Source organism: Silene latifolia, chromosome 6 (assembly GCF_048544455.1).
Source record: "Silene latifolia isolate original U9 population chromosome 6, ASM4854445v1, whole genome shotgun sequence".
NCBI lineage: Eukaryota > Viridiplantae > Streptophyta > Magnoliopsida > Caryophyllales > Caryophyllaceae > Silene > Silene latifolia.
In genome coordinates this window covers 121,427,382-121,441,166 of record NC_133531.1, presented here as the reverse complement: position 1 = coordinate 121,441,166, position 13,785 = coordinate 121,427,382, and the positions used below count along the sequence as shown (strand labels likewise).

The 13,785-nt window shown below is 39.7% G+C and overlaps 1 protein-coding gene across 1 annotated transcript; it reads right to left on the bottom strand.

Annotated features, from left to right (window-relative positions):
• Positions 1-1,178: 1,178 nt before the first annotated feature.
• LOC141587182 (beta-amylase 3, chloroplastic-like) lies at positions 1,179-3,419 on the bottom strand. The gene is made up of 4 exons (XM_074408624.1): positions 2,710-3,419; positions 2,410-2,620; positions 2,190-2,300; positions 1,179-2,022 (listed from the first exon to the last, which is right to left on the bottom strand). Exons 1-4 carry the CDS (start codon positions 3,234-3,236, stop codon positions 1,234-1,236), a joined length of 1,638 nt encoding a protein of 545 aa, XP_074264725.1. The 5' UTR covers positions 3,237-3,419; the 3' UTR covers positions 1,179-1,233.
• Between the last annotated feature and the right edge of the window lie 10,366 nt (positions 3,420-13,785).

Sequence of the window (13,785 nt, the reverse complement as noted above, 5' to 3'; positions counted from 1 at the left end):
TTTTCTTGTTATGTTTGCCACTCAAATTTCCATTTCCATCGACACCAAATTGACCAAATTAGGCCCGGTTCTTTCTAGCTTAATTTCAACTTCATCCAGTTCGGTTGAGCTCCATACAGTTCAGCTCAACCCCTCAGTTACATTTAGTTCAGCTCAGCTCCGTTAAGTTGGCTCATTTCAGCTAGTCATCTTAAACTCAATAGTTTTATTAATAGTATTTATTATTAATATTATTCTTAATATTTATTATTATTAATACAACATTATTCTTAAACTTTGGAGTTTGATACTATGTACAATTCCCGACACAATTCTCAACTAGTTGCTATTAACGTACAAAACCAACGATTGGGCTTAACCATCAGCTTAAGCTTTTAATTGAGATGGTTGTCTCATACCTGCGACTCTAGTTCTCTCGGTATTTGTCAATATGTGGCAGCATTTACCCTATTGAAAAGAGTTGTATGGCCATTCAAAGTTCAAAGTCAATTTGATTGTGCCACTGTACCTATACCTTAAACAAGCTTGTCACCATCAATATTCTCCTGGTCTAATATGGACCGTTACTAGTCATTTTTGAGGGCAGGTTTCTTCTGCTTTGGAGACCAAGTCTTGTAATCTTGTGCAGCCTTGAAAAATGAATGAAGTTACGGATTACATTCTTCTGAGCAAAGTTACTTGGGCATATTCAATTGAAGAAGAAAATAGAGTATGTTTTCGGATGACTGATATTACAAACTGCATTCAGAAATGCATAAGCCAGTTACTCGTTCAGTACTACACAATCTATCTTATTTCGACTATACAATTAATGTTACTCTCGACTTCACCTGTTTCAGTTTCAATTTTCAGATTTGAACACTCTTACACTGTTTTGCTGCATTGTATCTGATTCATTCATCGGACGACATTGTATGTAAGAAGAATTTTTTAAATCGTGTTTATAGATTGCTTCCAAGGAAGAATACTAATATGGTAACATCATTGATAGAAATATAAAATACAGATAGTTAGACAACTCTAATCTAGAGTCGATGTGGTAGCCAACCCTGAACGGTGGTCAGCCCTAATATAGGTCCAGCCGTCCAGTCTCCTAATAATCAGGCTATCTATATGCTGCCCCATCTTCTATTTACTCTTTAATTTTTTATACGGAGCAACTGTTTCGGAGTATCTACTTGTCTAAAAGTTTTCGCATTATATACAATAATACAGTTGTAACTCTACAACATTTTACATAACAGACTCTTTAACCTTGTGACTACTCTTCTGTGTGATGAATCCTACATAAAGATCCGTCGTGCTCAAGTCACTCACCGACAATCTCTCATTCCGTCCACCTTCTGACATACTTTTAACAAACTCTACCAATTGCCGCCAGTTCTCAGCTTCGAACAACTTTTTATTCATCCGTAAATATGTAAACGCTGACAACCCGCTTCCTGAGTGAGATTTGCTGGTTGCTAAAACCTGTCCAAATGCACCAGCATCGTATCTCTCCAAGGCATTTTCTCCTGCAAGTTCTATTCCAGCTGTTTGTGTTGCCATTTTTACCTGCTGAACTAGCTTTTCTGGTGAGCAGTTTGCATTCCCTGGCTGCTCCCCATCTTTCATTTCCATACACGTAAAATTAAACACAACCCCGTGTTTAGCAAACATTCTTGCTATTGGCAAGTATCCATCCTTATTTCTCGAGTTATTATAACCGGCTGTTAACTCAGCTGCATGTGATCTAGTATTGTAATGCCAGTGAATTCCCGCTACTTTACCAGATAATTTTACCCCAGTTCCCTGAAATACCCGGTTTGCAGCTCCAAGAATGCTGTCACCGTGTTCAAGTAGTTTCCCACTGTACCACTCTAGGAAGAACTGTCCATATTCTGTATTCCATGTTCCGTCTTTACGGAAAAACCCAGTTTCTTCCGGATATTGATTGTAGTTGCCTGAATCATGTGGGCCACCTCCTCCCCATTTTTTCTGTCCATATGCCTCTGCTGCTGCTTGCAGTGATGCTTTCATGTACTGTTTTTCAATGAAAATGTGTTAAGAGAAGACAGATAATCTTAAGAGATATTCTTTCCGTTTCATTCGTTTGTTTACCTTTTATATTCATTGTGAGTTGTATTTTAATCAAAGGTAAACAAATGATTGGGAATTTGGAACGGAGGGAGTATGAGATTGATTTTTACCTTGTCATAGCACTGGAATTCTCCGATTCCTGGAAATCTCCAAGTCCCATTGCTTTCCGGGTAAGATGGATACCTCAATTCCCCACATGGTCCCATACCGACTTGAATTTCCTGCAATATGATTTGAAATTGATTATTACTTATTGAATTGCAGGAACCCTTGAGTCAGAATTGTTGTATGAGTAATTGAGAGTATAGGGAAATAGGTGTAGTTAGTTACCACAATGACTCCACCAAGAAAGTCTCTGAAATGATGACGGAAGTTTCTCATAAAGTCAGAGTAGACTTGAATGGGTGTTCTTCCACGGAGCACAGGCAGTGAATCACAGCCTAATGAAATATACTCTGGGTTTCTTCTGCCTGATTTGTCTGTGTAAACAATCTCAGGGTTCTTCCTCATTTCTTCTAGTACCCACGGCGGTAGAGGGATGCTGCAATTTACGGAGTACAAATTTAATTAAGAACGTCTATGTTTACCTTTGATTAAAATACTTAAATATATGCAGAATATATATGTTACCTGCAAGAATCTCCAACATTTCCTCCACACTGGTGGAAAGACATGACTACCTGGAGCTTTAAACCGTGTCGTTGGACCATATTTACGAGCTCATCATAGCCGCCCCAGTTATAATTTAGAGGTCCGTCTTTCTCGACCAAACCCCACCAGGCATCAACCATGACTCCTTCAACACCCGCACTTTTTAATGCCATTAGACTAGCGTTCATTGCCCGTGGTTTATTTAAACCGCCGGACATTGACACCGTGTCTAATGGCAACATCACGTAAACTGGCACTCTTGTCTCACTTGCATGATTGGCTATCAACTCGTGGAATGTCTCCCGTTTTTCCTTCATTTTTTCATCCAGGATTATTGGACTTCTATCAGGGCTGAAATGTGCTGCATTTGTTATATTCATTGCACGAACATGACATGGTCTGATTCGTGTAAAACATGTGGGATTAGAGAATTCTTGAAAAGATTTAAGGGCTTTGACGATTTTAAGGGTCGCCAAAGAATTATAAGAGCGTATCGATAACGCCATTTTGTTTTTGTTGTTGTGGTTGTGGATAATATGAGAATGGAGTAACGATGAGGGAAAGAATAAAGGATAGGGTGCCTTATTTATAAGGTAATGGAAACCTTAGAAATAAAGGAAGAAAAGGTGCAAGTAAATCAAGATAAGTCAGCCTTACGATTTCAGAGGGGGAGGCGTATTCTATATTCTATGAACGCGGATCAACGTCTTACCCAAATAATCACTCGTTGGATCTGAAATGTTGAGAGCCACGTTAGGCTGACTAGACATAGCCCTACAACTTGTTCACATGAGTAATCCTCGTGTTGGACTCAAAAAAATGTTATCTTGTCAACTCCTTTTTTACATTGTCATTTGCTCCTATTAGATAGTAAGTCTTGGCGCCTGTTTTTCCTTTATTTTCATCATTTTAGTTTAGTTGATTCGATTGATTCGATTCAATTCATTTCGATTCAATTTCATTCGATTCATTCATCAATTCGATTCGATTCTTTCATTCGATTCGATTCATTTTCGTTCATTTCCATTAAGTTAATTTCATTTTTACTTTCTCATCTTAAAATTAATAGTTATTATTAATTTTGTTATCAATAATACTATTTTTTTAATATTATTCTTTATTATTATTATTATTATATTTAATAATATTGTTAATAATAATGTTATTAATAATTTATTTATTAAAATTACTATTATTATTATGAATATTATTATTAAAATGAATAATAATGTTATTAATGTTGTTGTTGTTGTGAATAATAATGTTAATAATATTATTATTATTATTATTATTATTATTATTATTATTATTATTATTATTATTATTATTATTATTATTATTATTATTATTATTATTATTATTATTATTATTGTTGTTATTATAATTATTATTGGTATTATTATTAAAATTAATAACATTTATTATTAATATTATTGATGGGGTACGCTCAACCGACTTGACCCACTAGCCAATACGGGGTCATACAAGTCAACACGCTTAAAAACATGGTTACGGTTAAACGATACCTACGAATCACGAATCGTTAAAAGCGAATTCTATCAAATTGATTACTGAAAATACATATAACACATTTTCTATAAGCGAATCGCGAATCGGTAAGGCGTATTCATAGCGAATATGGTAACCATGCTTTCCAAGCCATCATTTGAGGTACACATAGAAGCCTATAAATACCCATTATTGACCAATCAATGGTAAAATACTTCTCACCAACAACTTCCTCTCTCTAGAAGTAAGACTACTCGAGCTACTATGAGAGGGCACTAAACCTTAGCTTCAAGCAACGCCTCAACTATCCACCAAGACTCGTAAGGCATCAGAGAAGGACCTATTGCGAACCCTTCGAGGCCTTATTAGTTACGCGTAAAAGATCCATCCGGAGAGAGCAAGCATAGGTTCGAGGTGCCATCGTCTGAGAGGAGCGCGTTGACCCGACCCGGATTCGAGCAACTCTTACTTGAGTGTTTTTATTCGAAACAACTATTTTTACTAATATCATTATTCATATTGACATTATTATTTATTATTGTTATTAAGAATATTATTAGTAAAAAATTACTATTTTTTCATTATTATAATTTATGATTATTCATATATAATATTATAATATTTTTCTTAAAAATTTTAGTATTAGTATAAATAATATTATACTATGAATATTAGTATTATTATAGTTGATAATAACAATAATATTAAATATTATTATTACTAATATTATTAATATTAATATGATTATTTCGATTCGATTCAAATTCAATTGACTTTATTCGATTGATTGATTCGACTCATTCTATTGATTCGATCCATTCGGCTCCATTCGATTCGATTGATTCGATTCGATTCGATTCGATTCGATTGATTCGATTCATTCGATTAAGTTATTTCACTCTCATTCGATTCGATTCGATTCGATTCGATTCGATTCGAAACTCGGCTCTAAAAAGCCAGAAAGAACAGGGCCTTAATTGGATTGAGTACGTGCTAAATTCCGCACACACTTTTACAAAATCCCACACATTTTTACAAATTTTTCCAAATCTGCCCCTTTTATTTTTCACCCAAACCAATACCAAGTGAGAGAAATCAAAACCCTAAAAAGAAATCCCTAAATTTAATTACCCCGATGGATCACCATTCACCACCCTCATCCCCTACCTCCAAATGTTTGCAGTCACCAGTCGCCCCATCAATCGATTGGCGACGGAGAAGCAAGGTCAACGACGGCGGAGTAAGGAGAATGTTGTCGGCGATGGAGAAGAAAGAAGGCGATTGGAGCAACGACGTTTGTGGTCGACGACGATCCTCTGTAGACACAAGATTGGAGTTGATGACGTGCGGAGCTAGGGTGGTCGGCGATGGGCGAGGGGGTCGAGGTTGGGGGAAGGGTGGTGTAACACCCCCTCATACCAAGGTGCCTTACCAGGACCACCCTACCATGAAAGTGTGTTACCATCTCGGTTTCCCGAGGTTAGTACATATCAAAAGCGTCTGAACTGAGCACATTTATTAAATGCCATAAAGGGTTAAAGTTTACATCAACCAAAATCCAAAAACTAATTCAACAAATACAACTCCAATGTCTGACAACTAATAAAATCAAAACTAAGACTCGAACGATGATGCTATGACTGGTGATGACAACGCTCCCATGACTGCCCCAAGCTCACCACTAGCAATACCTGTCAAGCCTGCTCACCATCCCCGAATGGATCACCGCAGATTCCACAACAATAACGGGGTCAATATTACTCAAACAATATAAGACAAACAGACGAGATACCCAGCTGATCATCCTCCAACTCCAATCTCCCGATCTCACATAGTAACCGACTACACACCAAAGTGTGTAGCCCCGCCAGATTACCCGCATCGCAATGTAATCCTCGCCGCCAGTGGGTGACCGCAGCCGCTCCCACCTAGTCCAGCTCATCAACGAGCGACTAACAATCCCTGTCCCTTAATGTGCACATCCCCTCTCGTGGCGGGTTCCACGGAGGGTGAACTAGGGTGTGAAGCCACTCCCGCAAGTGACTCCACCACAATCACAATCACACAACATCACAGCCGTCATAACATCCCCACATCAACACCGTCACCACAACCCTCATACTCCGATGATCAGCAGATAACAATATTTATAAAACAACATGTCTTAACAATGAACAGTAAACTGAGTAGGGAAACCCTACCTTAGCAATCAACAGTAGAATGAAACTCGGACAATCAGAAAGGATCCTCTACGAAGTCTTCTCCTATACAATAATCACATAACACAATTACACATTGCACAATCCCCCATATTCCCAATTCCATATATGTATACAATAACCCCAAAGAATAATAACATAGAGATAGAACTTACCAACAGTAGAATGAGGGATTATATGCACGAACCACGAAGACTACACACACAACGATGCTATGGGATGATTAGGAAGTGATTAGGGAGTGATTAGGGTAAACGTAGAAATGATGAAGTTTGAAATGAGGTTTTAGAAACTGACGCGGGATATAAAATAACCTTAAACATTCCCTAATCAAACCGTCAAAATACGCTTCGCCAGACCGGATACTCGGTCGAGTAAAGTGTATACTCGGCCGAGTATCCTCTACTCGGTCGAGTATCCACTATACTCGGCCAAGTATTCCTCGGCAGAACCGAAACACCCCATACCAACAGCACTACTCGGCCGAGTAGGCTCTACTCGGTCGAGTAGTCACTTAAGAAAAATACGTAGTATTACAGTCTTCCGCCCTTAAAAAGAACTTCGTCCCGAAGTTCACACTCCACCCCAAAACAAGACACTACACAACGCAAAAGACTACACTAACAAACATTTACCAACGCCAAAGAACCACACAAGACACCACAAAACTCACTAATCTGACTCAAAATAAGACAAAACACAACCGCGACCATCTCCTACCCCCCTAAAAAAAAACGGTTACGTCCCCGTAACCAAACATACCTGATCAAAAAGTCTAGGAAAACATTCTCGCATGGCTTCCTCGGGTTCCCATGTGGCCTCTTCCACATTATGATTTAGACCAAAGGACCTTGAGTAAGACCGTCTCACCATTTCTTGTCTTACGAACCTTGCGATCAAGAATTTCTTTAGGAATCTCGGCGTAGGACAATGATTCATCAAGCTCGATGTTCTCCATCTCAAGGATATGCGATGGATCACTCACATATTTCCGAAGCTGAGAAACATGGAAAACATTGTGGACTCTATCCAAAGCTGGTGGCAAAGCTAATCTGTAGGCTACCTCGCCTATACGGTCCAAAATCTCATAAGGACCTATGAACTTTTGGCTTAGCTTACCTCTCTTCCCAAATCTCATCACACCTCGCATAGGTGACACTTTCAAAAGGACCTTGTCACCTCTTTGCAAATCAATGTCCTCTGCGGTGTAAATCGGCATAGCTCTTCCGACGAACTTGAGCTTCTCTCATCTTTTGCCGAATTAACTGGACTTGCTCAACCATATCCTGTACCACCAGTGGGCCCTAAAACCACTTTGTCTCGAACTATCATCCCAACAAACTGGAATTCGGCACTTCCAGCCATACAAAGCCTCAAAAGGTGCCATCCCGATGCTCGTATAATAACTGTTGTTGTATGAAAAATCGATCAAATCAAGCCTGTCTTCCCAGCTGCCCCCAAACTCCATAACGCATGCCCTCAACATGTCCTCTAAGGTCTTGATGGTTCGTTCCGTCTGACCATCAGGTGCTGGATGAAAGGTTGTACTCATCTTCAAGGTTGTACCCATCAACTCCTGCAGTTCTTGCCAAAACTTGGATATGAACCTCGCATCACGATCAGAAACGATATCTTTAGGTATACCATGTAACCGAACCACATGCCTCCTGTATCCCAGTGCCAGCTGCATCTTAGACCAAGTATCTTTCATAGGAACAAAGTGAGCTGACTTGGTTAACCGATCAACAATTACCCAGATCATGTTGTTACCTTGCTGTGACCTAGGCAACCCCACAATGAAGTCCATAGAGACCGACTCCCATTTTCACTCAGGTACTTCCAAAGATTGTATCTTACCTTGTGGTCTCCTTTGTTCACCCTTGATCCTTTGACATGTCAAACATCTGGCCACAAACTCAGCTACATATTTCTTCATGTTTGGCCACCAGAAAGTCTTCTTAAGATCTTTGTAAAGCTTGTCACCACCTGGGTGAGCTGAATAAGGAGTACAGTGAGCCTCCGTCAAGATCACTCTCCTCAACTCTGCATCCTCAGGAACACACCATCTCCCATCAAAACAAACACTCCCATCTGTATGGATAGAAAACCTGGAAACCGTCCCACTCTCTACTCTTGACTTCCACTCTTGAATCTTAGGATCAAGCTCCTGCTTCCTCTTGATGTTCTCATACAACTCTGGCTCGATCGTCAAATCCCCGATGGTATCTCCCTTCCTTATCATAAAGATCCCCATCCTAGACATCTCATCCCTCAGCTTTAACAAGGACATGGTTTTACATAGCGAATGAACGCTCTTCCTACTCAGAGCATCTGCAACAACATTAGCCTTACCCTCGTGGTAGATGATCTCCATGTCATAGTCTCCGATAAGCTCCATCCACCGTCTCTGTCGCATGTTAAGCTCCTTTTGCGTGTAGATATACTTTAAGCTCTTATGATCAGAAAACACCTTAAAGGTTGCTCCATAAAGATAGTGCCTCCAAATCTTGAGAGCGAAAACAACTGCACCCAGCTCCAGATCATGAGTAGGGTAGTTCTCCTCATATGGCTTCAGCTGCCTCGAAGCATAAGCGATGACTTTCCCTGCCTGCATCAAAACACAACCAAGACCATTCTTTGAAGCATCGGTATATACTTCAAAGTTCTCACATCCCTCTGGCAAAGCTAGGATAGGAGCTGTGGTCAAGCGTTCCTTTAAGGTTGTAGATACCTCATTTCTGCACCTCTCGCAAACCACCCGGTGATGATTGGGCCGCATGTTTGCTACGCGGAACGATTTGTGACAGTTCGTAAGTTTATCATCAAGTGATTGCTCAAATATTAATGTCTACCTCTTAGTTGTCATCTACGTGCCGATACGGTCGTTTTGACAGTAATTAGAGTACATTTGGAGTCCGGGCCTAAAACCGTCTTCATTTTCTGATAACCGTTAAATCCCGAGTCAGAATGTTCCAGAATGTTCCGGATATTTCTATTCCATATTTTACAAATATTTCACAATCTTTATTCTTTGGTAAACAATTTCCCGTAATATTCACATAAAATATTAAGGAAAACCAAATTATTCCGTCCTACCATAACTTAAACACGGAAATCTTTCTTCCGCAGGAGGAAATCACTTGGGAACAGGCCCAGCAACCTTCCAAGAGACGCAGTGGCTGCTGCGCCTCTTCCCAGGTCCTTTTCTGCGTAATTTTCGTATCTTTTTCATATCTTTCCGAGATTCACTTCCAAAGACTCTCCGAAACCCTAATTACTTCACGTGATTAGTATAAATAGGAGCCTTCGTTCCTCATATTTCTCACGCGAGTATCCGCCCTTCTCTTCTCCCTTTGCATTCTAGACCTTTGTTCTTACTTTTTGGCGCCTACGTGCTTGAACATTCGACCACGTAAGCTCGGATCCTTCTGAGTACCAACCTCGTTTACATGACCGACCAATTTGACCAACTCCACAATCAATAACCTTAATTAATCTAATCGTTTTCCTCTTACGAGGGCACTTTCTTTACATTCGCGTCGAGCATCACTAATCGATATCTTAGTCCTTCTCGTTTCGTCAAACATGTAAGTCTGAGGGTGTAAATCTCTCTTTTATTATTGTATTTACTTTTTGTATCACTAATGTAAGGTTTATGTCGAAAATACCAATTAAAACCGATTTCTAAAGCTTTGTTTAAAACCCTTTTTACGGATTTTCAGAAGACAAACCGTCGAGAAAGGACGCAGCAACTGCTGCGCCTCTTCGAAGGAGCGTAGTACCCGCTGCGCCTCTTCGTGAGGCTGCCGCAGTTCCTGCTTCCTTTCTTCTTCCTTCGTTCTCTCAAATTCGTTCGTCTTTTATTTGTTTTCGTTTGTTTCTTGTTAATTCTTTGACATAATAGCATATTAGTTTCACATGTATATTATTGTTCATCTTTAACACGTTTTATTCATCATAAATCCGACTTAAATTCCTTATAATCTCATATTTACGGGTTTTCGTCATTAAATTCAATCCGGGTTGTAGGAATTCGATTTGTTCACATTGAGTTTCTGGAATTCGATCTTTGATATATTTCCATCTGTCTATTATGTTATTCGTCATTAATTTGTCATTAATTCATCTTGTTTAGTTTATTTCATTCACCTATGTCACTAATTAATCATTCATTCATGTAATAATCCGTCTTAATTCCGTCTTATCCGTGTTTTATCGCTTTATGACCCTTAATCACATGTAAATAACCCACTAACCACTTTCATCCGAGTAAATAATTTAATCAATCATTAAATTTACCAACGAGTATTAACAACACGCAATTAAAACTTCACGACGGAAATCGGTCGAAACAGAATGACGCAAAGAATCGCTGCGCCTATTCCAAAGGACGCGACTACATTGCTTTGTTCCGGTTGAATTCTGTCCCTAAACTCCGTTTTTGCCTTGACTTAGTTATTCAGCTTACGTATAATTAACTATTAATCGTATTATCGCCTGCTGACTTGTTCGTTAATTCTTTTGATCATTCTTTTATTCGTTTTCTCAAATTATCCGTTTTAAAGGTATTTTCGACATAAATCGCCTAATCCATTGTAATTATTGTAATTTTCATTATTGTAATTTTCTATTATTGTATTATTTATCGCATTTGCATGATTCATTTGTATGTTTTCACATGTAATTGAGCATTAAATCCTACTTCGACCCAATTGTATGTTAAATTACGTGTCAACCGACTTAGTTAATTTTCACATGTTAGGATTAAAACTTGGATGTTGCATTGCATGCATATAGCCGACGATATATCGAGTATAAATGATGTCCCTAATCATTAGTAGAGGTCGCTATCGAGGCGGGCGGGATTAGGTGTTCGATCAAAAGAGCTTCCTAATACGTACCCTCACCCCTTACTCCAGATCTCCGTGAGCACCCGTGTTCATTGGCATCCACGAGAGTCATTCTAGACATAGAATGCTAAGGGTAACGATTGCTTAGTGTTCATGTCTTTACTTTGTGTCTTGACATGACACGAGGTATTCGAACGGTTCCAATTTTCCATAAAAATTGGTGGCGACTCCAACAAAAATGCAAACGCTTGTTCTCTTCCTCCCAAGCGCCCCCGTGGGCCCTCCGCTGTCCACAGTTTGGCGACTCTGCTAGGGATAATACACTTACGTGTAGCCAAAGGTGAAACTTGAACAAGGTTAGGGAATAATTTGTACAAGACAATTGTCGGTTTTCATAACTCGGTCTTCCTAGACCGTTTTATTCAGCCTTCCTAGGCCCAACCCAACCCATTCGACCAATCGTCCCATCTAAACGGTCCTAATTCTTATTTGGGCCTAAAGATGGATAGCGATTGACGTCATCCATACCATGATGCTTACTCTTGTTTGTATCAAGGGCCTTCACTACTTGAGGAAATGGACTAGGAATCGGCCTTACTCTTGTTTGGTACGAGCCTCTCCACAGACTTCGGGTTTGATGGTTCGGTATGGCAACCCACCCTTTAAACCAAAACCCTTTTAAATACACTCGGCATCCCGTTATAATGCTTGTATGAATATTTGTACCTTACGTGATCATCGTTTCTAAACAAAACCATGACGATTTTTGTAAAAAATCAAAATCCTTTTTTTAAATCAAAATTTCGAAAAAAAAAGAGGCCATTGATTAGAGCAAAACCAGTCAAAACTCTGTCCATTTGTCGAGTCAAAATTCGGGCCACAAGCCCATTCCAAAACCTCACTTCGAGTCCACTCCTACAACTACACTATAGTTGACTAGGATACACATTTTCAAAACCTTGTCTTTTCTTCAAAGCTCACTCAACACAAGTGGCACACACCCACTTCACGAGTTAAAACATTTCTTCTTTTAGCAAGTGTGTTAGAATGGTCGATCGTGTTTTGATTCGTCATCGATCTCTTATCCAGTTTTCAAGATGCCTGGATCCAACGAAACAAACCTCCACCAACTTCAAGATGGTAATGATCGAATCCTAGCCGCGCTAGCCCGTATCCAAGATACCCAAGACCAAGTCCATGATCGCCTTGAGACCATCGAGGGACGGATCTATGCCGTAGAGGGAAGGTTGCCTCCCCATGAAAGTGAAGTAATAGGTGACTCCGCGGATGAATCCAGGGATAAAAATCCTCCCATAGGACTAACTGTAGCTGAGAAAAGACTCCAATACTTAGAGGAGCAATTAATGTACCTTAAAGGGGATGACATTTATAGGGAGAACAATCGTAAGTATGAAGCCGTCAATTCTAAATTGCCAACCAACTTCAATATGACGGATATCCCTAAATTCAAGGGGCACGAGAACCCTTTGAACCACATCCGTGCCTTCAAGGATTACATGTCTATCAAAGGCATCAAACCCGAGATGTTCTTAAGGATCTTTCCTTCATCTCTTGACACCATCCCGAAACAATGGTTCTACTCCTTAGAATACAAGAAGGTCGCTACTTGGGAAGATGCCGCAATCGAGTTTTCTAAACAATATGCGGATAATGCCGAGATCCAAGTTAACATGCGCACTCTAGAGGTTCTTACCCAAAATGACAAAGAAGGATTCACCGACTTTCTGAGTAGGTGGAGGAAGACTAGTACCCAACTAGTTGAACGCCCGGATGAGGCTACCCTTGTGGAGAAGTTTGTGGACAATCTCAAGCCCATCTATGCCAATCATTTGAGATACCAAAATATCAAAACTTTCAAGGACTTAACCGTACTAGGGACAAGGATTGAAGATGACATCCGTAAAGGACTCTTGTCCAAAACGGTAGGTTGAGGATATCAAGGCTCAACAAGTCGTTCATACGGCTCCACTAGCAAGACAGATGAAGTTAACCTTCTCGAGCCATCCAAGAAAACTACTCCACCAAGGAAATTCATAAATCTTGGGGACACTTACTCCAACGCTCTAAAAAGGTTAATTAAGCAAGGCAAACTCCAACCCATTGGGCCTACTCCCGAACCCAAAAGGAAATCCAAATTTTGGGACGAGAACTCGTACTGTGAATACCATAGGGGCAAGGGGCACGACACAGAAAAATGCTACAAGTTGAAAAATGTGCTTCAAGACATGATTGAAGATGGTCGATTGCCAATACCGCCGGGAGGTAAACCCAACAACACTCAGAATCCTCTTGGAGTTCTAGTGATTACAAGTGATGAATCTACCTTAGATTGCTCACACCTCATTTCTCCAATCGAAGATGAAATCCATGCAATCGAGAATGAAGGGTTCTATTCTACTATCTCTCCTACCATTTCCGATTTCATCACATGGGCAAGAAGTGTGGATAGACAAGTT